At 39.8% G+C, this 23,027-nt stretch overlaps 1 protein-coding gene across 1 annotated transcript; it reads left to right on the forward strand.

Annotated features, from left to right (window-relative positions):
• Nucleotides 1–6,885: 6,885 nt before the first annotated feature.
• Nucleotides 6,886–22,559, forward strand: LOC140245812 (nuclear inhibitor of protein phosphatase 1-like; the record flags this gene model as incomplete). The annotated part of the gene is made up of 6 exons (XM_072325320.1): nt 6,886–6,911; nt 8,452–8,512; nt 10,690–10,843; nt 16,459–16,688; nt 18,010–18,160; nt 22,495–22,559. Coding segments are annotated over exons 1-6 (687 nt in total), but the record flags the coding sequence as incomplete, so codon positions are not given.
• Nucleotides 22,560–23,027: the final 468 nt, after the last annotated feature.

Below are 23,027 nucleotides of genomic sequence, written 5' to 3' on the forward strand. Positions count from 1 at the left end.
CACGCATGAGTGAACACCTTTGTTTTTCTCTTCCAGGGCACAAAAGCAAAAATTGCAAAACTGAACAAGTTGTCATTCATGCGTATGTGCTCTCCCATAGAACATTAAGAACAAACAACACATTTCACACAAAACGAAACATGAATTAAGTTGCAAAAATAAACCTTTGATCTCTATGATATCTCTAAAGCCCAAATTATCAATGAAAGCTAAAAACAATGGAGGAAAATAAAGAATCTTATGTCAAATCTAGATTCAAATGAAATAAGAGAAGTGATTATTAACTAAAATGGAAGAAATTTTACCTTTTTTTTCAAATTAGGAAATTGTAAATATTGTTTGGTTCTTGAATTTGTCTAATGAATTCTTAAAACACTAGATTAAAAGAAATAAATAAAGACATTCTGCTAACTTAATCATCTGTGTGCTTATTATTCCCTACGTCATTTGAAGTTTGATTTGACAGAAAATTCTTATTTCCCCCTTTAGTTTACCACTTTGCTTTTTTTAGCGGTTATAAAGAGATAAAGAGAAAGAAAACTTGTTTTTGCTATTTTATTCATGTCTCTCATTGTGTTTAACTGGTCTTTTGTTGTCAATGTTATCGTGAAGGGCATTTGCAAATGAAAGAGAACATGTCAATTTTTGCAATTTTTAATTTTGTTCCTTGGAGGACAAAAATGAATGTGCTCACTCATGCGTAAAGGTTTCTTATCAATCAATCTATGAGCTTAGTAGCCAATTAAATTACCTTTAATATGGTATATAATACATTGATTTTCATCAAAATCTTCTATGAAAATTATGAACTCAAAAAAGTGTTTACTTTCTTTTTTTGCTGAGTGTATATCTTTCGAGTTCGAAGGTATACAATATTCATTTTCTGTTGTATATATGGCAGCCATATTCATTAAAATGGTCGCCAAAACGTAGTAGGTTGCCATGGCTTTATTCTCTCAAAAATTATTTTATTGGAATCCTTGACCCTCAAAACCTATACTTTGGTACAAGAATCACGACAATCGGACTTATAGTTTCCAAAATACACAGCATTGCTATATCACATGGCGGCCATTTTGAAAAATGGCCGCCACGGCCGCCAAAGGGAGAATCAGAGTGGCTTCCATATCAGAAATGACTTATATTCGCATCATGTACATGTGTACCAAGTATGGTGCTTTTACCATAAAGTGCATGATTTTTTCTATATCCGCTGGACTACTACTACACATGAACTTTCATCGCTCGTTAATTAATTCATGCACCTGTTTCTGTTAAAAGTGGCACAAAATTACATCGTGGAAATGAGCATGATATAGAATGATATTCAAATGAAGAATATCATTCTAGAAATGTGTGTAGCCCTAGTATGTGTGTTTGTTTGTGTGTTTGTGTGATTGTCTTTTTGAAATGTAGGACCTTTAATTTGATCAGGTAGTTAACAGTTCAGAAGTTTAGAAGCCTGAAGATGAAGTGGAAGGGGTGGGGGTCCTGAACTCCCCCTTTTTTTTTTCATGATTCTAAATGCAATGCAATGATTTTCTCTTTCTTTTGAAGAGAAGTTAAAGTGTGAAAAGATACTATATTCCTTTGTTTTTCCTAAATCTGGCATTGCTTTTTTGACGTGGGTGAGTCTCATTCTGTCTACATGTAACTCGTTTTGAGGATGAGCTGATTAACCTTTGCTATAGCACACTTTCCCTAACGCCGGCGCGGGGCGCTTTAACCAGTTGTTGGGGTCGCTGGTGCGGTTAACTTTTGCTATAAAGGCTGCGTCTATCAACTTTCCCCTGTTTAAACGGAGCTTTCGAAAGCCCTTTTGAAAGCCTTTTCGATAGCCCTTTCCAAAGCCCTTCCAAAGTCCTGTACTATTAATGTGCCGCTTGTTTTTGTCAGCTGCGTTTATCAATTCTCCCCTGTTCAAACGGCTTTCCAAAGCCCTTTCCAAAGCCCCTTAGAAACGGCTTTCAAAACAGTTGCGTTGATCAACTCATCGCGAACAATAACTCGCACATCCCCGTGCCTGTACTATTTGCCGCTTGTTTTCTAAGAAGGGACGGCGAAAAGCAATTACCATCATAAGACGTACTTATCTTCCTCTGAGAGTGACGAGTCATGATGCAATGCCACATGAATCAATGTCTTCCTATCTGTGAGGCAGCTCCAGTTTAGCACATACTTCATGTACTTCAAATATTTCTGAGTGGCGGCATGAGACATGGGAGCAAAGGGAATGAGACTGCTGCTACTTCATTTCTCAAACCTCCTTGGTGAGAGGTACACCTCCCTGTCCCTTGAATATATGCGGGCATTACGCACAGCACGGTATGTATACACGTGTGTACACGTACTGGTGTGCACTTTAATAATAATAATGATAATAATAATAATAATAATAATAATAATAATAATAATAATAATAATGATAATAATAATAATAACTATTTCTTATTGAGCGCTTTTACAGGACCTGATCAAAGCGCTGTACATTGTATTATAGCAACAACCAACATTCACACAGTAAGATCAACATAATTACAATTGAAACAGTTCAGTCTTGAGCCACTTTACGTGGCGCGCGTCTTTTCAGAAACCGGAAACGTATGGTTGCGTAACTGCTGCAGTAGGGCGACCTACAAAGCCGCTTCAAAACAGCTTTGCGTTTATCAACTTCAAAAGGCTTTTACAAACTGGTTTCTGAAAACTTGTTTATGAAACCTGTTTGGAAAGCCACAAATTTGCGGCTTTCGAAAAGGCTTTCCGAAAGGGCTTTCAAAACAGCGTTGCGTTTATCAACTTGTAAAAATTCCTTGAATAACCTGGATAACCTGTTTCTGCCGAGAAAGGAGAGTTAAGTAACGCATCCTTTCGTAACGGCTTTTCGAAAGGGCTTTCAAAACAGCTTTGCGTTTATCAACTCGTAAAAATTCCTTGAAAGCTGTTTGGATGACCTGTTCCTACCGAGATAAGGAGTTGATAAACGCACCCAAAGACACGTGTACATATTCCCGTGTATACTCGGGAGTATAGTGTTCAACAGGTTCTATTGTAAGGTATTTACGCTGTGGAGACTCCCGGTCGTTTAGTACATGATTGTACATGATTGTATACGTAATGATGCACAGGACAGAGAGGATGCGGTGAGAATATTGGATGCGCAAGTTGAGTAGTGTTTAAGCCCACGAGCGCGGCGAGCGGGTATTGGAGTGTTCTAAATTTAAACGAGAGCATCCAATTCTCTCTGATCCACGAAATAGACCTGTGCATCATTTGTGTTATAGAAATTCATGAAATACAACCATTTTCCCCACCATTCATCCTTACCCACAACACTACAGGCCCCTATACAAAAAACACTTTTCACAAGACAAGCATTGCATTCAGATTTTACCGGACGCATGGCCATGCGTTCGGATTTTACCGGACGTATGGCTCAGTGTGTGGATCGGCAAAAACCAATGCATGACAATATTATAATGACAAATCATTGCAGACTAGATTCTAAAGCCCATTAGGCTGCGTTCGCATAGAAGTATTCGCTATTCGCTATTCGCTATTCGCTATTCGGGCACCGAATACACCGCCACCCGCGCCGTCAACTCACCATCCCATGCAGTGAGGATTTCTTCCTCCTACATCCCAGCAAATCTTACTAACAATTTCTAAACTGCATCAGAATGTCAGTCTACATGCTTATTTTTGCTAAAGGGCAAATCCAGACCAAAAGTGTCATTATTTCATAAACGAGAGACGGTATACGCTGCAAGAAAATCGAACAAGCTCGATTCCCACTTTGCTATACTTTTCGCAGCTATTCGTACTTTCGAATAGTGCCCTCTTATGTGAACCGGTGTGAGGAAATCCTATCGTTCGATTCAAGCTATTCGCGTGCCCTCGAAGAACGAGCCCGAATACCCGAACAGTATACTTCTATGTGAACGCAGCCTTATAAACAACGTACAATGTAGTATGTTATGGCGTTGGCCGTTCGCTCTTCGTGCGTCAGTAAGTTGCTAAGTAGCACTGCTGTGAAGAAGACGCAACCTAAGTGAAATGGCGCCCCCGTTTGAGCAGATCTCAGCGTCGTGAATATTGAGCGGATGCAATATAATGTCCCTGAATCGACCGCGAAAACGGAGATGACATGAGGTCGATTTTGATAAGCAAATTTTCGCGGGCGCAAAACATTTCTTTTCTCTCCCTCCCTCTCTCTCTCTCCATCTCCCTCCCCCCCCCCCTCTCTCTCTCTCTCTAAACCTCCGCGTAGCGAAGAACAAAAGGCTAGCTGATAATTATCTTGATCTTCACAGATAGTTTGGATAATTTATGCAAATCGTAGTGGTGGTCTTTTGCAGTTGTTGGTTTGATCATTCACCTCAGTCGATTGGTCTATTATTTTGGCGAAGTCTTGTTTGGGGCATTAGCTGCTTTGGTGAATTATAACGAGTCTGGAAACCCACATGGTGGCCAGGCCTTATTGTTATCGTCTATACTCCTTTGCAGCTCCAAACGGGTGGCAAGCAATATGAAGGGGTCGGTGCAATATATGGGTATACATGCATATATATGTAACTTTATTATTGTATCATATTTGTTGATATCATTTCCAAGTTGTGTGTATACGATTGTGATAATAACCTAATTCATACTGTGTTGTGTTCTGCTGGAAAAAGGAGAATGAAATAAAATGAAATGAAATGAAATATTGTGCTAACCCGCACAATAGTCATTATGAGATAATCGCTGTTGAATGTTTGGAAAGTCCATACATTGTACATCAATAAAACATGAATGCATGTTTTTTTTTTTCCATCTTATTGGTTGAATTCAAATATGATATATTCACGGAGGTTAGATAGAAGGGTAAGAATTTTGAAAATGCATGTAACTCAATTTTGACAGAAGTGTGCAAGGGTTAGCACTTTATTGCACCGACCCCGGCCTTCAATTTTTACTGTCCACTCTGTGGAAGAGAGTTCTGTTGTGTACCGCTGGATGGGGAGACTCGATCGAAGTGTATTCAGTATTGGTTGCTGCGTGCAGGGTTGGCAGACGGGGGGAGCCCCCCCCCCCCCCCCCATTCCTCCTGTTGTTGTTGTTGTTGTTGTTGTTGTTGTTGTTGCATCATACGAAGGAATACATAATTATGGTGGCACCACTTTGGGCGAGTACTTTTTTTCTTCTTTTTTACCCCGGAAGTGCGTATAAAGTGTGGTTTTTTTTTTCCTAGCTGATGGAACCCGGAAATGGCACCAGAAGGCTAAGTGTCATCCCCCCCCCCCCAACACACACACACACACACACACACACACACACACAAACTTTTGAAAACACGGCGTCGGCCATGCGTGTACTAGGAATCCTGCTTCCAGTACGGTTAGTCTGTAGTTTTCAAAACCATCATACAGCAGATAATCTTTTTTTCTTTTTCTTTTTTCAGGCACAGTGTGTGAAATTCCTGCGCAACTTCACGCATAGACGATCACTTTTTTTTTCCCACAAAAAGAACACCAGAAAAAAAGTTGATTGATAATCGCCGAAATGTAGCACAACCACAATTTCAAGTCAAGCTTCTGTTTTATAATAATTTGACGGTTACAGGACGGACGGGGGGGGGGGGGGGGGGGGGACAAAATCTCGACGGGGGCACGTATGAGCGGGGCTACTATACGGTATAATAGGGACTTTTGTAAAAACAGAGTACAAAAGTCGCATCTATAGAGCATTTAAAAGCAAATTTCTAGTAAATTACACATAGTGGAAAAAATTAGCGCGGACTATAGGTACGGGGTACATCATACTAACTATGTGACGGTATGAGATCCTCGGCGAGGGTGTTGGATGGGGGATACCCCCCTCCCACGGTGTGAGATCCTCGGCGAGGGAGCGAAGCGACCGAGCAGGGGGAGGGTGTGGCGGGGGGGGGGGGGGGATCCTAAACGGTAGGGACTTGTTGTTTAAAAAAAACAATAGCAACAACAACAACAAAACAGAGTACAAAAGTGCGTTTATATACAGTGTAAGTGCATTTAAGATCAAATTTCTAGGAAATTAAACATAGTGAAAAAAAAAAATGTAGTGCGAAGGAATATGATTATAACATACAGGGGGCACATTACGGTGTGAGATCCTCGGCGAGGGAGCGAAGCGACTCAGCTTGGAGAGGGTGTTGGGGGAGGCTGGGATAGTAGGGACTTTTGGTAGAAACAGAGAGTCGCGCTTATAGAGCATTTAAAAGCAAATTTCCAGGAAATTAAACATAGTGAAAGCAATAATTGTGCTGCGGACTATGATTAGAACATACGGGGATACATTATTGTGACGGCGTGAGACCCTCGGGGATCAAAGGAAGCGAAGCGGCCGAACAGGGGGAGGGGGATCCCCCTCCTACGATTTATGGACTTTTTGTGCAAAAAACAGAGTACCAAAGTCGCGTTTAAATTTGTAGGCAATAATGCGAAGGACTATCCATGGTTGTAACATACAGAGGGTACATCTTTATTGTTCATTTTGGCCTTTGTAACATTGATTATTACGGGGGACACTTTGGGGGGGGGGGCAAAAACTCGTTTTGCCCCAAAAATTGGTATGGGGAGAGTGCCACTTCTTTCCCCCCCCCCCCCCCCCTCCCACTTTCGACGCCCTTGAGGGCGGATCCAGGAATTCCGTAAAGGCCGGGGGACGCCTCCCCGATTTTTTTTTTCGTTTTATTTCGTTTGTTTCAACAAAATGTAAAGGGGGGGGGGGGCGTGCGGTCCTCCCCCTCCCTTGATCCGCCAATTTGCTCCCTCGGAAAATCAAATTTCGAGGCCAGGAGCAAATCAAGATAGGAAACGTAGATGGCAGCAGACGACAAGCGTCGAAAAATATTCCACATCTGGAAACATGGCGAATTTTGATGTCCCTTCATGGTAAGTCTTCGTAATGGTTGTATCCATTCAAGGAAGTATGTTGTAGTTGTGATATTGGCGGAGCAGTAGCAATTGACATCATGAAAATGTGCAGTCACCATCAAGAATGTTGGTGGTTATGCCGAGAAAAAAAGCCCTTGAAGTAGCACAGTGCGTCTGATCTCGCTTGCAGACTCTACAGACAGTGTGTAAATGACTAGCACTGTGCTGCACAGTACTCGGCACAGCATGAAAACCATGCAGTAGAACTGTGCCGGTGGGACCCGCGGTTTTACAGTACACGCAGCGCAGTATCCTCACTGTAAACGGCCGCGGCAGCGGCGGCGCCGACAAGGACGAGCCCCATGGCCCCATGCCCAGCAACCGTAGCTGGCCAGCAGGGGAGAGTATGAGTAGATTTGAACTAGGCCTACTCTCGTCGTACTGGTAGTGGTACAGTACCGGTGCCAGCAATCGGCTGAACTTTCTTCTTCGTATGTACTGTCCAACACCCAACCTTACAGGGGCTGCGCTGGTGTTAAATTGCGCGGAGAGAGAAGTGTGGGGTCTAGATCTACAATGTAACTTTGTTAGACCCATTTTTAAGTTAGTTGCTTTGCTCCTAGATAGATAATTGTTCAGTGCGCTCGTAACAATTTTTAACAGGGTGACGGTATTCGGGCCCCTGGTGAGGTGCGGGCTCCTGGAAAGACTTCCATACATGTAGTATGTACCCCCCACTATCCACTTGCTGCAGGACTTCTAACGTTAGATCTAAATTACTCATCATGCTCATTGACATTGTCATTGTATTAATGAGCTTCTTCTGATTCAAAGTCCGCATTTCCCCATAGATCTTTAGGACACCGAGATCAGTGTTGCCCTCACTCTCACCGTAACCCTAATCCAAAACTGAGTAAATCCTAATCCCAAAGACACCTAAACTTATTTATGTTAGGGATTGTTACTTAAATACATAATGCAATTTAGAGGGGGGTACATCACATGGAAGTCTTGCCGGGCTCCTCACTACACTAGGCAATCTAGAGCTCTCAAATGCACCATTGTGATTGTCACACAAACTGGGTAACAATTAAGACTCGTAAGAGAGAGAGGGTCAGAGTCGGCAAAGAACAGCACAGTGTTGATACTGTATGGGAAAATACAGTAGATTGTAACGTTAGAACCTATGTCATGGGGATGTTTAATATCACAACACAAGGTAAAGTAAAACCTCCATAGTGAAATTCATGAAATCCAGTAATTCACATAGTACTCAGTACTGCAGTCATAGATCCTACATGTCTTTGTGGGAGTTTGACAATTATGAAAAAGTAGACTTGCAATATCTCATAGTGATGGTTTGAGCAGATTTGCGGGAAGTTAATTCAGTCAAACTGAGATCCCAGTTGTCACAGCAGTTTATCTCCCCTTTTACCTTGTTTGTAACTCATTTCCACTCACTTTCATTGTACTATTTCTTTTATTTCAATCATGTAAACCCTACTATATATTTCTTTCAATACTCATTCTGTGCCACTCTGTCATTGTGTGTCACTAGGGCTGGAAAGGCTCCAGCAGGTCTGCACTTGGATGTCATGAAGGAGAACAAAATGATTGAGGTGAGCAAAATCTCCATCAGTCTGACTTTTCCTAACTTTTTAGTCTCTAATCACTTTTGAGCCCGGTCGGCCCATGCAACATACAGATTGGTGTAGCAAGAATGTCAAATGTACTATGAGATTCAGGTTCTTCATCTTCTGGTTGATATTGCTTGTACAAAATTATATTAAAAAGAAGTGAGGAATGGATTGTCATGCGAGATGGAGTCTAGTCTAGTCATCAGAGAAAAACATAGGAACCAATCAAAGCACCTTTGCTGAAGACTTGGCTGAATTTCTTTATCGTAAAAACTTCTGCCCTGGACTTACCGCCTGTTGCTACAAGTGTTTGGTGGTGAAAATCCCAGTCAGTCCGCACAGCTCTTTCAATATTTGAAGAAGCTCATCGAATGCATGCTAAAGACACTTTGCACCAATGGCTTAGAAGCAAAATGCAGCTATTCCATTGGTTGAAATGACTGGCTAAATTATGCAGGATTTGAGTTATACGTATGTAAATGCCACAGGAGTGGTGTGTCAATTTAAGCTTTCCCCTGGTTAATGAATGAGAGTTTTAAAGGGATATTCCAGACGATTTTCATAATTTCACATTATGTAGTACATAAATCGACAACTCCATGTATAGATTTGTGGAATTTATTGTGGTTCTTGAGCAGAGAAATTATACTTTGAAAAATCTTTGAGAAATTACACTGAACAAGGATGATGACACAGGAGGTTCACATATTTCAGAAATGTAGCAGTGTACACAATTTGAATACCGCTTGCTTGCAAGTTCACCAGTGTATAATCTATGCATGCCTTCTTCTTTTGTTCTGCTTCCTTGAGCCCCAACTCATGCATTCTTATGGTGACTCTGCCATGTCATCATCCTTGTTCATTGCAATTTTTTCTAAATTTTGAAAATATTCTTATTCTTCATCCCAATTATCACAAATTCTGAAACTCTGTCCTCAACTAATTTATAGTTGATCAATATGTAAAAATCTAAAAATCATCCAGAGGTCTCTAAAGGGGATGGCTAGTAACTGATCAGTGGGAATGCTGGGGGATGATTGTTCAAATCTTTGTGGGATTCATTGAAGAGTACATGTGTGAAAATTATTTGCTTCAGAATGGTCTCATACTCAAGTAATGTGCAGTTTAATGTTTCCAGGTGGCCGTTAATGATCGCCCTGTCACTGTACAGGCATGCTAACCTGGAAACATTGATCGCAATTGTGCCAGAGCAATGGAAATAGGAAAGTGACCCGCTACAACAAAAGGATGCGAAAGTCGGGGGAGGGTAATTTTCTGAAATGGCATGACATTATTCCTTTACTCTTCTACTTTAATTTCATATATTATATAGCACAACCCATAAAAGTGCTCGGTTGCAGAAATATTGATGATTTTATAAGTGCATGTCAAGTGGTTGAGGAAATCAGAGTTTCGAGAAAAACGTCTTCAAAGTTTTCCTTCCGATGCTATCATGATCAAGGGGAGGCGAGACAGTTTTCACCGCTTGATAATACAAGGCATGCTCCTAGCGACCTCCGCGATGTTCATTCAAGCTTAGCATAAGTGGTCTACGCACGACCAATCACTATGCAGGATGCCACGCACTGACCAATAAGATCACTCCCTCGTTGCTAGGGTGGGAGTCTACAATTGTAGGTGCAGCTCTGAATCCAAAACTTCGGACACGTTTCTGTTACGTTGAAAGTCGGAAAATCATGGCGCAGAAAAACGCTGATTTCTTGCCTTTGCTTTAATCATTTAGCTGCTAAATTTTGGCAGATAATAGACAAAACATTAGACTACGAAATTATGCAAAAAACACAAACCGATTGTTTTGACCCATTTTGATGATGTGACTTCAAACTCAGTTTTTTTCGTCTCAACCTTCAGCAACTTTAGGATCCTTTTGTTGTAGCGGGTCACATATGACTTGAAAGAAGGGCCTATATGGGACGAATAAACACGGCTGGCAACATCTTCTTTCACCATCCCAAATAGCCCTAACAGTACACTGTACACTATGCTTGTCAAACAATCATTTGTTGAGTTTAATGTAATGAGCAGTTGACCGCATGTGTAGTAAGACTCAGAGATAGCTGTTCTTTCCATGTATTCTTTGAAATCTAGAGAAAGAAAAAATTGTGACATTACAGTGCTGTATTTTCATTCAATTTCAGAAAATGATGGTTGATGAAAAGAAGTGCTACTTCTTTGGCCGCAACTCAATAGTCTGTGACTTTATCCTCGACCATGCCTCATGCTCACGTGTGCATGCCGCCCTCTTGTGGCATAAACATCTCAACAGGTCTTTCATCGTTGACCTTGGTAGCAGTAAGTATGTTGGCTGCATGAAACACTGGCACAAGTTTGACACTTGGGTCTTAAACAGGTTCCATAAATATATTAGGGCCAGCATGCTGATATTAAACCAGCAGTGGGCAGCATACTTGTTGAAGAATAACAGTGTCGGCAAACTTCTGTTGGCTTGTTTTACAGTAGGGCAATTCCATAAATTCGGACGTACATTTTGAACACATTATTAAGCTGCCAAAGATACCAAGATTGAGAATATGAAACTTTTTTCTGGCCATGATATGACAAGTGGTTAGTAGAAAACAATTAACTTTGAAAAAATTATGTCAAGACCTCAGTGACCTTGGAATGATTAACCCGTTGAGGACGGTTTGATTTTGCTACAACACGCATTTCCCATAGACACCTGCCCGAGTATACTCGGGACTCGTCCTCAACGGGTTAAAAAATAGCATGTGTTCAGACGTACACAGAAAAAGTGAATTTTCTGACTTCATAAGTTCAGTCACAAAGTTCTGTGAAGTATGCAATATTTTTCTAAAAATTCACATTATATCAGTTAAAGTAGATGTCAAATGATGTAGAAATGTAAAAAAAAAAAGCAATTTAAACAATTAACATGGAAATTATTATGTTTGTTTTTTGTTTCGGACGTACAGTTTCGGACGTACACGACCGCCGTTACGGACGTACACTTTGTACACCCTCAACAGCACTTATAACTATGCAAAAAGAAATTTGTTACATAACTATTTTTCATCCTAGGCCCTTCTCAGATGATAGCACTTGTCTATCATGTCAGCATTACCAGTGTAAATGAAAACAAGAGACCCGCGGGTCTAGCGCTCACCTGAGTATCGCAAGTTCACCTTTCACGCAATCACTAATCTAAATTATTCACAGCTCTACCAAAATTTGACCAGGCATTCTCAAGTAGAAGATGAAAATGTACAATAAGGGCCCAAATTTTTTAAGATTCCTTAATTTGGGGGGATTGGAGCCCCCTGGGGCCCTCTGGGTGGGGCATGGTGCCCATTTTTACAAATTGAGATCCTGACCCCTAGGGATGCTACCTGCCAAGTTTGATGAAAATCCATTTTGAGGTTTTCAGGAAGAAGATGAAAATGTACAATTCAGGCCCATATTTGGACCTTCCCAACCACCCCCCTACCCCTGCCCCCAAGAGGGGCACCCCTGGATCTCCTATGAACAAACTTGAAACTACAGTCATTAATGTACTCACTCATAGTATTATCTTAGCTCTATAACTTCTGATTCTAGAGAAGATTTTTAAAGATTCCTTCATTTTGGGGGTGTGGGCCCCCCTGGGGCCCCCTGGGTGGGGCATGGTGCCCATTTTAACAAATTGAGATCCTAACCCCCTAGGGATGCCACCTGCCAAGTTTGGTGGAAATGGGTCATGGGGTTCTCAAGAAGAAGATAAAAATGTAAAATTTAGGCCCCATTAGGACCCCCCTCACTCCCCTCCCCTGGGTCCCAAGGGGGGGGGGGGGCACCCCTGATTCTGCCATGAACAAACTTGAAACTACAGTCATTAATGTACTAACTCATAGTATTAACTTAGCTCTATCACTTCTGGTTCTAGAGAAGAAGATTTTTACAGATTCCTTAATTTTGGGGGGTTTGGGCCCCCTGGGGGCCCCCTGGGTGGGGCATGGTGCCCATTTTAACAAATTGAGTTCCTAACCCCCTACAGATGCTACCTGCCAAGTTTGGTGAAAATGGGTAATGGGGTTCTTATGGAGAAGATGAAAATGTACAATTTAGGCCCCATTAGAACCCCTCCCCCACCCCCTCCCCTGGGTCCCAAGGGGGGCACCCCTGATTCTGCCTTGAACAAACTTAAAACTACAGTCATCAATGTACTAACTCATAGTATTAACTTAGCTCTATCACTTCTGGTTCTAGAGAAGAAGATTTTTACGGATTCCTTAATTTTGGGGGGTTTGGGCCCCTGGGGGCCCCCTGGGTGGGGCATGGTGCCCATTTTAACAAATTGAGTTCCTAACCCCCTAGGGATGCTACATGCCAAGTTTGATGAAAATCGGTCTTGGGGTTTTCAAGAAGAAGATGAAAATGTAAAAAGTTTACGCACGCCGGACGACGCACGACGCACGACGGACGCCGGACGAAGGGCGATCGCAATAGCTCACTTGAGCTTTTGGCTCAGGTGAGCTAGAAAGAGCTTCAGAACATGAAAATACTGTATACATAGGGTCTGTGCATAATATCAGCTGCCTTAATACATGTAACAGTATTCAGGCATGATACGTGTATTACAGAACCAAATTCTCATATCAAACTTTGTGATTGTAACACAAAATACAGCCTAAAAAGTAACTGGCCAGAACAACAGAATCACATGTGTTGCAAACTGTAGGTAACCAATTACTATATTAATTATATAAACATTATATTTCATTTTTTTTTCACGTTACAAAATAATGTACGGTCAACGAAGTACTGTACCAGATGCATTTATTTACAAACAGAAAGAAAAATAAAATTTGTGAAAAATCGAAAGATTTACGTGTAGTCACCAATAACTGTTTGTATCATACTGACTAGATATTTGTTACATGTACATTGCATACCATGGTGGCAAAACAATACATTTTTTACAGACAACAACAGAGTAATCCTGACACAATGGATATTGTTCATGAGCAAGTCAAAGCTACTTGATTGTGCCATCTTATGGGAAATAAGAGTAAAATATAGGCCTGTTTTGCCAGTATTAGAATTAAACCCTAGTCTATATTAAAGCATATTGCAGTAGTAAACAAGGACCTTTACAATTATGGAAAAAAATAATCAAAAGAAACCATTTGCTGATTACTTTATGTTGATTCAACAGTAAGTACATGTATTTGACCAGAAAATTTTACATGTATTTTTACTCTGTTCTCAAAACTCTCTGAACTTACAATGAAAAGAGCAAAGCAAAAATTGCATGGTCACATTCAATTTATTAGTGATTTATGTACAATGTATTAAACACAACATTCAGTGTAATTTAAACATTATGGGTTCCTTTTTGTGAGGTCAAGCTCACAGAAACATGCGTTGTAATGTATGAAGAAAGTAAAATGTGGGACAGTTTTGCATTTTGCTTGGAAGATTCTGGTAATCAAAGGCCTTTTGATGTTGTTGTTTTTTATAATATTAGATTAAGTGAAATGTTACTGAGTACCTGCTAAACAATGGGCTCTATGCAGTGTATTTTTGTTGCATAATTTATTCTATGGAAAAAATCTTATTCACTCTGAAATATTTATAATTATTATCATAAATCACTAACACTATCATAACCATTCTTATGGCATGACCTGCTCCAGTACTCCTTCGGCAGCAACATCAGTCTGTAATTTTCAAATGAATGATTAAAGTGCATGAACATAAATCACAAATTAGACAGGGCTGCACACTTACCCATTTTTTCTACTAGTCGGACTGGTCTGTCAGACCAGTAGGTACCCAGTTTTTCCATCTTTAAATGGTCCATCCCTTAAAAAAAAATACTGGTCCAGTAATTTTTACTTGTCCTGGACCATCGGACCGGTGCCAATGTGCAGCATTGAATTAAATCATTAAATTAAAAAAAATATGATATAACATAGATACTACAGTCAAGACCATGAAACTGATTTTGACAGAAGAGATACATCATAGCTTTGTCAAGAAAATTGACAAAAGGTTTAAGAACTAACCAAAGTGAATTGAACATTGTATATCTATGAGGTCTTAGGTCGTAAAAACAATGATGTATATCATGTCTATTGTTGTCTAAATTGCAGGCTGTGTGTCCATTATCTGTAATCAAAATGCATGAAGATGCAGATGATAACTTCAAGTCACGGGATTAGGATTGTAAACACCAGTGACAAAAATGGTAGGAAACAGTACATTGTAGTATTGCAATGTGAACGCAAGGTGATATTAAAGAAGCTGAAATACTCAGTCTTGGCCAAAATAGGAGGGTATTTCATACAACAAGCCACCTTCTCTGCTCTATATAAGTAAGCAAGTAATCAATATCTGTCCTTGTAAAGACACATTGTCTAAGAATGTCTCAGAATGTGATATATGACCATTCCCTACTGTTGGTGGTTTTCATACATTCCACAGTATCAACTTCAGACCACACTTTCTGTTCAGCCTAACTTGTTTGTGTACACACATACATGGACAGAATTTGTTTATTTAATGAATAATTAAAATTTTATTGAATACTATAAACCTATGTATACAAGAGGATTAGACACAGAAATGTATTCCTTAAACATGTAAGCTCAATAGGATTGTTTTCAATGGGTTCCAGAGCACAGTAAGAAGTCAACATAAAAAGTGTTTCGGACGTACATAAAAGTTGTTTCGGACGTACATAAAAGTTGTTTCGGACGTACATAAAAAAGTGTACGTCCGAACACATATTTTTTTCATTAATTAGAGATAATTACAAAATTCTAAAGTTACACACTTGAAAAGCAACAAAAACTTGCTTTGCATTGAGATTTTGCAGTTTACTGGCATTCAAGTTTTTATGTGAGATTAAAAACAGGTGTTTTTTTGTTTCGGACGTACATTGAAATAATGCATAAAATAAAAGTAGAGAAGACAACATAAATTGTCACTTTCACATTCTCTACCCTATGGATATGGAAAAAGTGATTCATTACCTTCATATTTAATGATGTAGTGAGTTGAAAAGTTTTCTTTTCCTTCACAAAAAATATCAAATGAAATAGTGGATTATAAAAGTGGTTCCACAGCAGTTGTTAAATGGCTTCAATGAAATCACTCCTGTGACCTTGACCTTGGTAAAGTGCATTTCTAATTTACATTTTTGAACAGTTTAAACAATTCCCATCAAAATGATATATAATTTGTGCTGATAATTTCATTTTGAAAAATTGACCCTCTGGTTGACAAATTTATGGAATTGCCCAGTATGAACATGATAGTACACTTGAAGCATCAATCAACACTAATGAGTACAGGACAGTAATTAGACCAAGGACTAAACAGTTGCAAGTGACTGACAAATTGCCCTTTATTAACCTAAATAAACAAAATTCAATCAGTGTTTACGTACTTGTACTAGCCATGATGAAGCACTGAATAATAATTGTTTATTCATGTCATTTATGGGCAATTCATTATTCAATAGCCATAAAAGCAAAGTCTCAACATGGGAATCATTAATTTGAATCGCAACTTAACAGGTTTCTTTTTATATAGTATCATATAGAAGTCTCTCATTGTTTGGAGAGAGAGTATGATCACGTAATTAGGACGTTATCTTCTACGTATGCGTGCCGTTGCTAATCCACACACGGAACCTCCATTTAATGTCTTATCTGAGAGACAGTGTTTTTGCCTGTTTATACTAGAGGGGACGGAATACTTTACACAACATTATTCAGTGAGACTCGGGGACTCAAACCCGGTGCTCTTGGATGTGAAGGTAGATGCGCTACTGACTGAGCCATATCCCCACCCTTGCCTCCAAAGAAGCTGGATTGTAGGCACACACCACAATGCATTGGTGGTGCCATAGTAGATATTTAAGTTTACGGTCTTTCTCTGGGTCTTGCTATTCCCCTTTCAAGCGCATGGGACCTTCCTAGGCTCTATCTGTCTGGAAGCCAACAAGCCCCAGCAGGTCCCAATTGACAGCATCATCCACTTCGGGGCCTCCACCCGCTCCTACATCCTGCGGGAGAAGCCACAGACCATCACCGTGGCGATGAAGCCAGCCGATGCGGAGGTGATGGACAAGACGGAGGAGGACATCTCCACTGGGCTGCTAGGATTGCCAGAGGAAGAGAATGAACTGGACGTAAGAGGACCCTTTTCTCAGTTTTCCTGATGGAGGCGACTCCTACAATGTATATTACCCTAAGACCCTAAGACCAGAAATTTTTGTGTGCATAAAACTTTTGCTAGGAGCCAAAATTCAGTAAAGTATAATGCACGTGAAAGTATTTGTCTGCACCATGCAAGGACTGCCAAAAGGTGATTCGTGCAAATCTCATGCCGCTGAAAAGGCTATCCGCTCCTTTGCAACAAATTCATGCCGCAAATGTTTTGATTTTATGGTGTAAGAAAGTCCTCAGAACCAGCTGTCTTCTTTTTTTTTGTATTGATATCTTATTATAGTTGTACATTATAGTTTATAAGAATATCTAGATGAGAATTTTTGGACCTGAATTTTCACTTCATCCTAATGAGTATTTCAGTCAAACTGGGTTTGTTTAAATGGGAGTGCACTGTAGTAGGTGACTTGCGAGCAATCATAGGCATTGAGTGTGGAGTGGTAAATGGCATTGTAAGCCCGCAGACCAATTCATAGCACAATAACATGCAAATAAACATTCTTTGATTTTCTTATTTTACGTGTAGTCTTGGTAAAATCCCCTGCAGTTCTGTTTGTCTATTTTTATTTTATATTAATCATAGCATGGAAAGGAGATGGATCTACCGTGCCAAAATGCTTTTGTTCTAACCCTAGACCTTCCCCTTTTGTTAAAAGTGAAAACATATTTCTGGTAAGTTTTTGAGAACCCCTCTTGCAGAATTTCATATTTGCTTGCGATATACCGAAAGAGTTTACCAAGAAACTTCCCTGGCTGAAGTGATTTGCTGCGGTGATGAGTTGTTTCGGAGTATTTTGAGATCAAAAATAAAAGTTGGTATACTGACTTTTATTCCAAAAGGATCCAGGTTAACTTCGTCTCAGACAATTTATACACAGTTTATGGTTGCCATATTCTACACACTGTAGGCGCATGTTCATTTTGTAGGCGCGCCAAAGAGGTTGTTTGATGCGCGCGTTGTATCAACTCGGCCCATAACTGCGGTCAGCCAGAACGCGAAGTGCTCCCATAGTACAACCCTGTACAATCCAGAGGAACAACTTTTTGGGGTAATATTTCGCATTTTCATCATTACCCAATGTTATTGTTATTACAGCCTTATTCCACACATTTGCTAGGCATAATATGCCTAGGAAATGTGTAGATTTTGGAGCGAAATTTGACAATTTTGCAGGAATACCAGAACTATGTTTTGCCATAAATCATAATGCAGTGCAATGTAGAATCATGTTTGAATGACAGATGTCATCGGTATTGTCTTTTGCGTTTCTGAAACCGCAACAGAATTTAACAGAGTTCAATACGGCTCACAACAAGCGCATCGGCGCAATTGGCTTCGAGGAGACTCAGAGTCAGGGGGAGATGCAGCGGGCCAAGAGGAAGAGGAAGCACTCGCATGTCTCGTTCGGAGAAGAAGACGAAGTCATCAATCCAGGTGAGATACAGGGTTGGAACATGCATGGAGGAGAGACTCTCACCCTAAGCTCAGGACTCTTAAAGGACAAGTTCACCTTCTTATACATGTGGATTGATTGAAGGCAACACTATTAATAGTAGAACACATTAGTGAAAGTTAGGGGAAAATCCGACTATCCGTTAAAAAGTTATGAATTTTTAAAGTATCTGTGCAATCACTGCTGGAGGAGAAGACTACTACAGTGTATGATGTCACATGCATAAAACAATATAAAGAAAAGAAAAAGAGAATTTTACAAAACTTGACTTTTTGAATAAAGCGCACATTTCTTCGACTTGTTGCTGACTTATGTTAGGGGTAATATTATTTCCCCCGACTTCTGAAAGACAGAAGTCAAGTGTTCTTTTATTATGTGAGAAAAGCGAGAATATCTTAAATTTTCTTTATACTTTCTTTATATAGTTGTACTCATATGACATCACAAACTATAGTAGTCTTCTCATCCTGTCGTGACTGAGCAGAAACTTCAAAAATTCATAACTTTTGAATGGACTGTCCAACTTTCCTCAAACTCTCACTGATGTGTTCTACTAATATTGCTACATTCACTCAACCCACATGTCTATGAAGGTGAACTTGTCCTTTAAACAGGAAATTTTCCCACATTGACCCCAACAAACGGGATACTCTTTATTGTGAGATCACGCACACAATACATTGATTATGTGCTGGTAGAGCATGTGACAAGCTTGAATAACGATGCCCCTTGTAGCCAGGTTCCAGACCCTACAGTGGATACTGGAAGCTCTAAGGTTCTAAAGTGCTGCGGCATAGTGGATAAGGCTTACGACTTCATGTGGAGGACTGGAGTTCCATTTCCACCCAGTGCTTTATAATTTATCCTTAGACAAGCTGCTTTTACCCACCATATCCCCCTCTACGCAGGTGTGTAAATAGTACTTGGGCTATAATGATGGCAGGACCCTCAGGTAGAGCAGTGGCAACACTGAAGAGGCTATCCTGGATTTAAAAAAAAGAAGACGCTATTAATATCATTATTACTATTGCCTCCACCACAAAGTGTCGCCAGAGGCATTATGTCTTCGGGTTGTCAGTCTGTCCGTCTTTCTGTCCGTAATCATTTTTTTGGATAGCGTAACTAAAAAACGTTTGAGGTATCCTAATGAAACTTGGCATGTATATGTATGAGTGGGCAAACTTTGCCTATCAACTTTTGGGCACATATGATCATGGTCAATGTCAAATGCCCTAATTTTCACTGTTTCCCACATATCTATGCAGTCCCTGAAGGTATTTTCTTGAAACTTAGTGTTTGGTACATTGACTACCAAAGAAAGATTCTTCAGAGAGCATTTCAGGTCATGAGTTTCAAGTCAAAGGTCAAGTGAAAATGTTGATATTCACTTTTTTTCATCCATATCTCATATAATGGTTCAAGGTATCTTCATGAAACTTAAAGGACAAGTTCACCCTCAGAAACATAAGGATTGAGAGAATGAAGCAATATCAGTAGAACACATCATTGAAAGTTTGAGGAAAATCGGACAATCCGGTCTAAAGTTATGAATTTTTGAAGTTTTTGTGCAGTAACCGCTGGATGAGAAGACTACTGCAGTGTATGAATAACTTAGATGTCACATGCGTACAACAATATAAGGAAAATATAAAGGGATTTTCACAAAATTTCATCTTTTGAAAAAAGTACACATTCCCTTGACTCGTTACCGACATATGTTATGGGTGATATTATTCCCCCTGCCCTTAGAAAGAAGCAAGTCAAGTGCTCTTTTATTATGCGAAAAAAGTGAAAATATGTTGAATTTTCTTTACATTTTCTTTATACTGTTGTACGCATATGACTCATAAGCTATAGTAGTCTCCTCATCCAGCTGTTCCAACACAAACATTTTAAAAATTCATAACTTTTGCATCGATTGTCCAATTTTCCTCAAACTTTCACTGATGTGTTCTACTAATATTGCTGCATTCTCTCAGTCCTTATGTTTATGAAGGTGAACTTGTCCTTTAATATCTTAGTACATATATGCATGTACTGACTGGCAGTGATTATCTAGGGAATTTAGGGGTCATGGGTCAAAGGTCAAGGTCAACTCCTCAAAATTTCACTATTTCCCTCTTTTCTATGCAATGCTTGTAGGATTTTTCTTGAAACTTAGTGTATGCATGTATTACCCAATAGAGATTCTCTTTGAAGTTTCTTGCCAAAAGGTCAAAGGTCAAGTGAAAGTGCTAAATTTTACTTCTTCCTTAAACTTATAAAAGGGTCAAAAGTCAAGTAAATATCCTTGAATCCCCCAATACCTGCACTCTTAGGCAATATAGCCATTCATCCAATTAAACCTAGTGAAAGGAAAGTGAACATTCAACACATTTGTGAAAAACCTGTCATTTTAATATTTTACCAGTCATGTGAAACTGTCATCACACATTGTCAAGACATTGTACTATAGACCTATTAGGAGAACCAAGCATTATGGCGGAGGCATACCAGTCACCATAGCAACATTTCTAGTCCGGTACTATCTTAACCTTAATTCTAAACATACTCATACATGACAAAACACTAATGTGAGAGTGGGAGAAATTCAAACTCGAGTGGGACAGCAAGAGATTTTTAGAAAATGATCACAAAGCGGATGAAGAGATGGAGTCTCTACTCAAGCATCAGAAGGCCCATAGGCATGTGGGTCGGCACAAGGAGCTGTTACATTTCAGACCAAAGGAAAGTTTGACGCGGATGTAGATAGAAATCTGTTTGTCAGTGGGTTGATCAGAAGGTCTGTCTGTGTGTCAGTCAGTCAGTCTGTTTGCAAAGATTGTGGTGTTGGCTTCTTTTGAATAATTCAAATTGAATTGGGCTTGTGTCATGGCTACAATATGTACCTATATGTTTCCACATTTTAAAAGGTGACAGAAAATTTGGTACCATAGTACCTTACCTGTAAAGGAAAGCTATGACCCCGTTTACAGTGCGGGGCTGGGCCGAGCCGCGGCCGAGCCCAGCCTCAATTGCGAGGCTGGGCCCCGCAATTTTGTCCGTTTACACTGCCGGGCTCGGCCGCGCTTTTGATTCAAACCTTTCAATATTTTGTCGTAGTGGTGCTCTGCTTGTATTAAAACAAACGCAATTTGGTATTGTCTGGTTTTCAGACCCTTTGCCAAATGAATTCTGTGGCGACGAAGTCGCCGTTCGGGCAAAGGCCTTTGATGAAGGAAAAAATCCTTTGCAGGACAAAACCACCTTAAACTATAATAATTTTCGACGTTGAGGGGGTTAATATCCTGAACAGCAAAATAGTACAGGCAGAGGGTTTGGAAGCCAGACTAAAATTGGCCACGCATTTGGCCCAGTTTGCGTTTACACTGAGAAAAGGCCGGGCTCAGCCGCGGCCGAGACCACCTCCAGAGCATGGCCAAATGTGAGGCCAAGCATTTGGCCTTTTGCGCGTTTACACTGAAATGAAGGTGGACTCGGCCGCGGCCGAGCCTCGCACTGTAAACGGGGTCCATGTCTGAGAAATACCAAATGAAGGATAAAAAGTTTTCTAACAATTGACAGATGATCATGGCATGTTTCCTTTCCTGTGCTGTTTACATAACACAATGTTCATAATTCTGTATTTTGATTCAATTCTACTTGTTCTGTATCAATGCAAAATAAATGTTTGCATTTAGTGCAAAATAAATATTATTTATTATTCTTATTGTTATTTTTATGTATTATCATATTAGCAGTAGTAGTAGTAGTAGTTGTTGTTGTAGTAGTATGAGTAGCCAAGTAGAAGTAGTCTTTTCATGTAGTAGTACCGTCAACTTTGCTTAAGTCAAATCTATTTGGAATGAAGAAATAGCTCTGACTTTATAGAAAAACTTTGGCTTATGAGGGATTCAAATCAATAGAATATAAAGAAAAGAGAACTTGAAAAGACCTTGGACGTAGGCGATTATTCAACGTATGCAAGGTGGACATAAGCATGGCTGATACCAGTGCATATGTACGCATACAGCTGTAAGTGGCGATTAGTGCATTGTCGTGGTAACAGTGTATTAGATAAAAACAGAAAAAAATCAGATCCCTACCTCGCACAGCAAGCAGTGACACGTGTTCGGGGAGACCAATGTACAGTCATATGTTATGTTGACAAAATGAATGATGCTAATCCTCTACGACGCCAACTCCTACTGCCAAATAAGTCACTTGGCATTGAAGTTTATTTGTTTTTATGTTGATTGCAATGGACTGCAATTACATTCAGTGTCGTGTTGACTATGTGAGTGTAATGTTCATATCATCCTTGTTACTCCTGCAGAGGATGTGGACCCTTCTGTGGGGCGATTCAGGAATCTTGTGTCGGTTTCCGTAATACCAGTTAAGGTGAGTCCTCACAACAATGTTTGACCCTCGACACCAACCCCTGTAATCTGTAGATTTATTCCCTGAACTCGTGTGTGGTTTTTTGAGCAGACTCCCGAGAGTGAAGTAGGGTCATTTAATTGTTTTCAGAGGCGTTCTCAATTGTCAATTCATGTTCATTGTAAGTATTAATGTCTAGCATATTTTCAGAGACGGTGATAACTTTTTGATAATGTGTTCGGATTTCTCAGGGTTCTATGTGTTGCAAAGAAATTCTTAATTGGAGTTGAAGTTGATGTTGAAGATGAAATTTATTATCTATCTATATTCAGCTGTTTACATAGCAAAAGACACATCATGAATATAAGATAAAAGGTATCAATATGTAATTTATGAGTTTTTTTTATAGGTAAAACTGCACCTTTCCAGTTTTTTTGCTATCTATATATATATTTTTTGCAGCATATCATTGTGAGAAAATGAGAGAAT

This window comes from Diadema setosum, unplaced genomic scaffold, assembly GCF_964275005.1.
Source record: "Diadema setosum unplaced genomic scaffold, eeDiaSeto1 scaffold_36, whole genome shotgun sequence".
In the NCBI taxonomy this organism is placed as follows: Eukaryota; Metazoa; Echinodermata; class Echinoidea; order Diadematoida; family Diadematidae; genus Diadema; species Diadema setosum.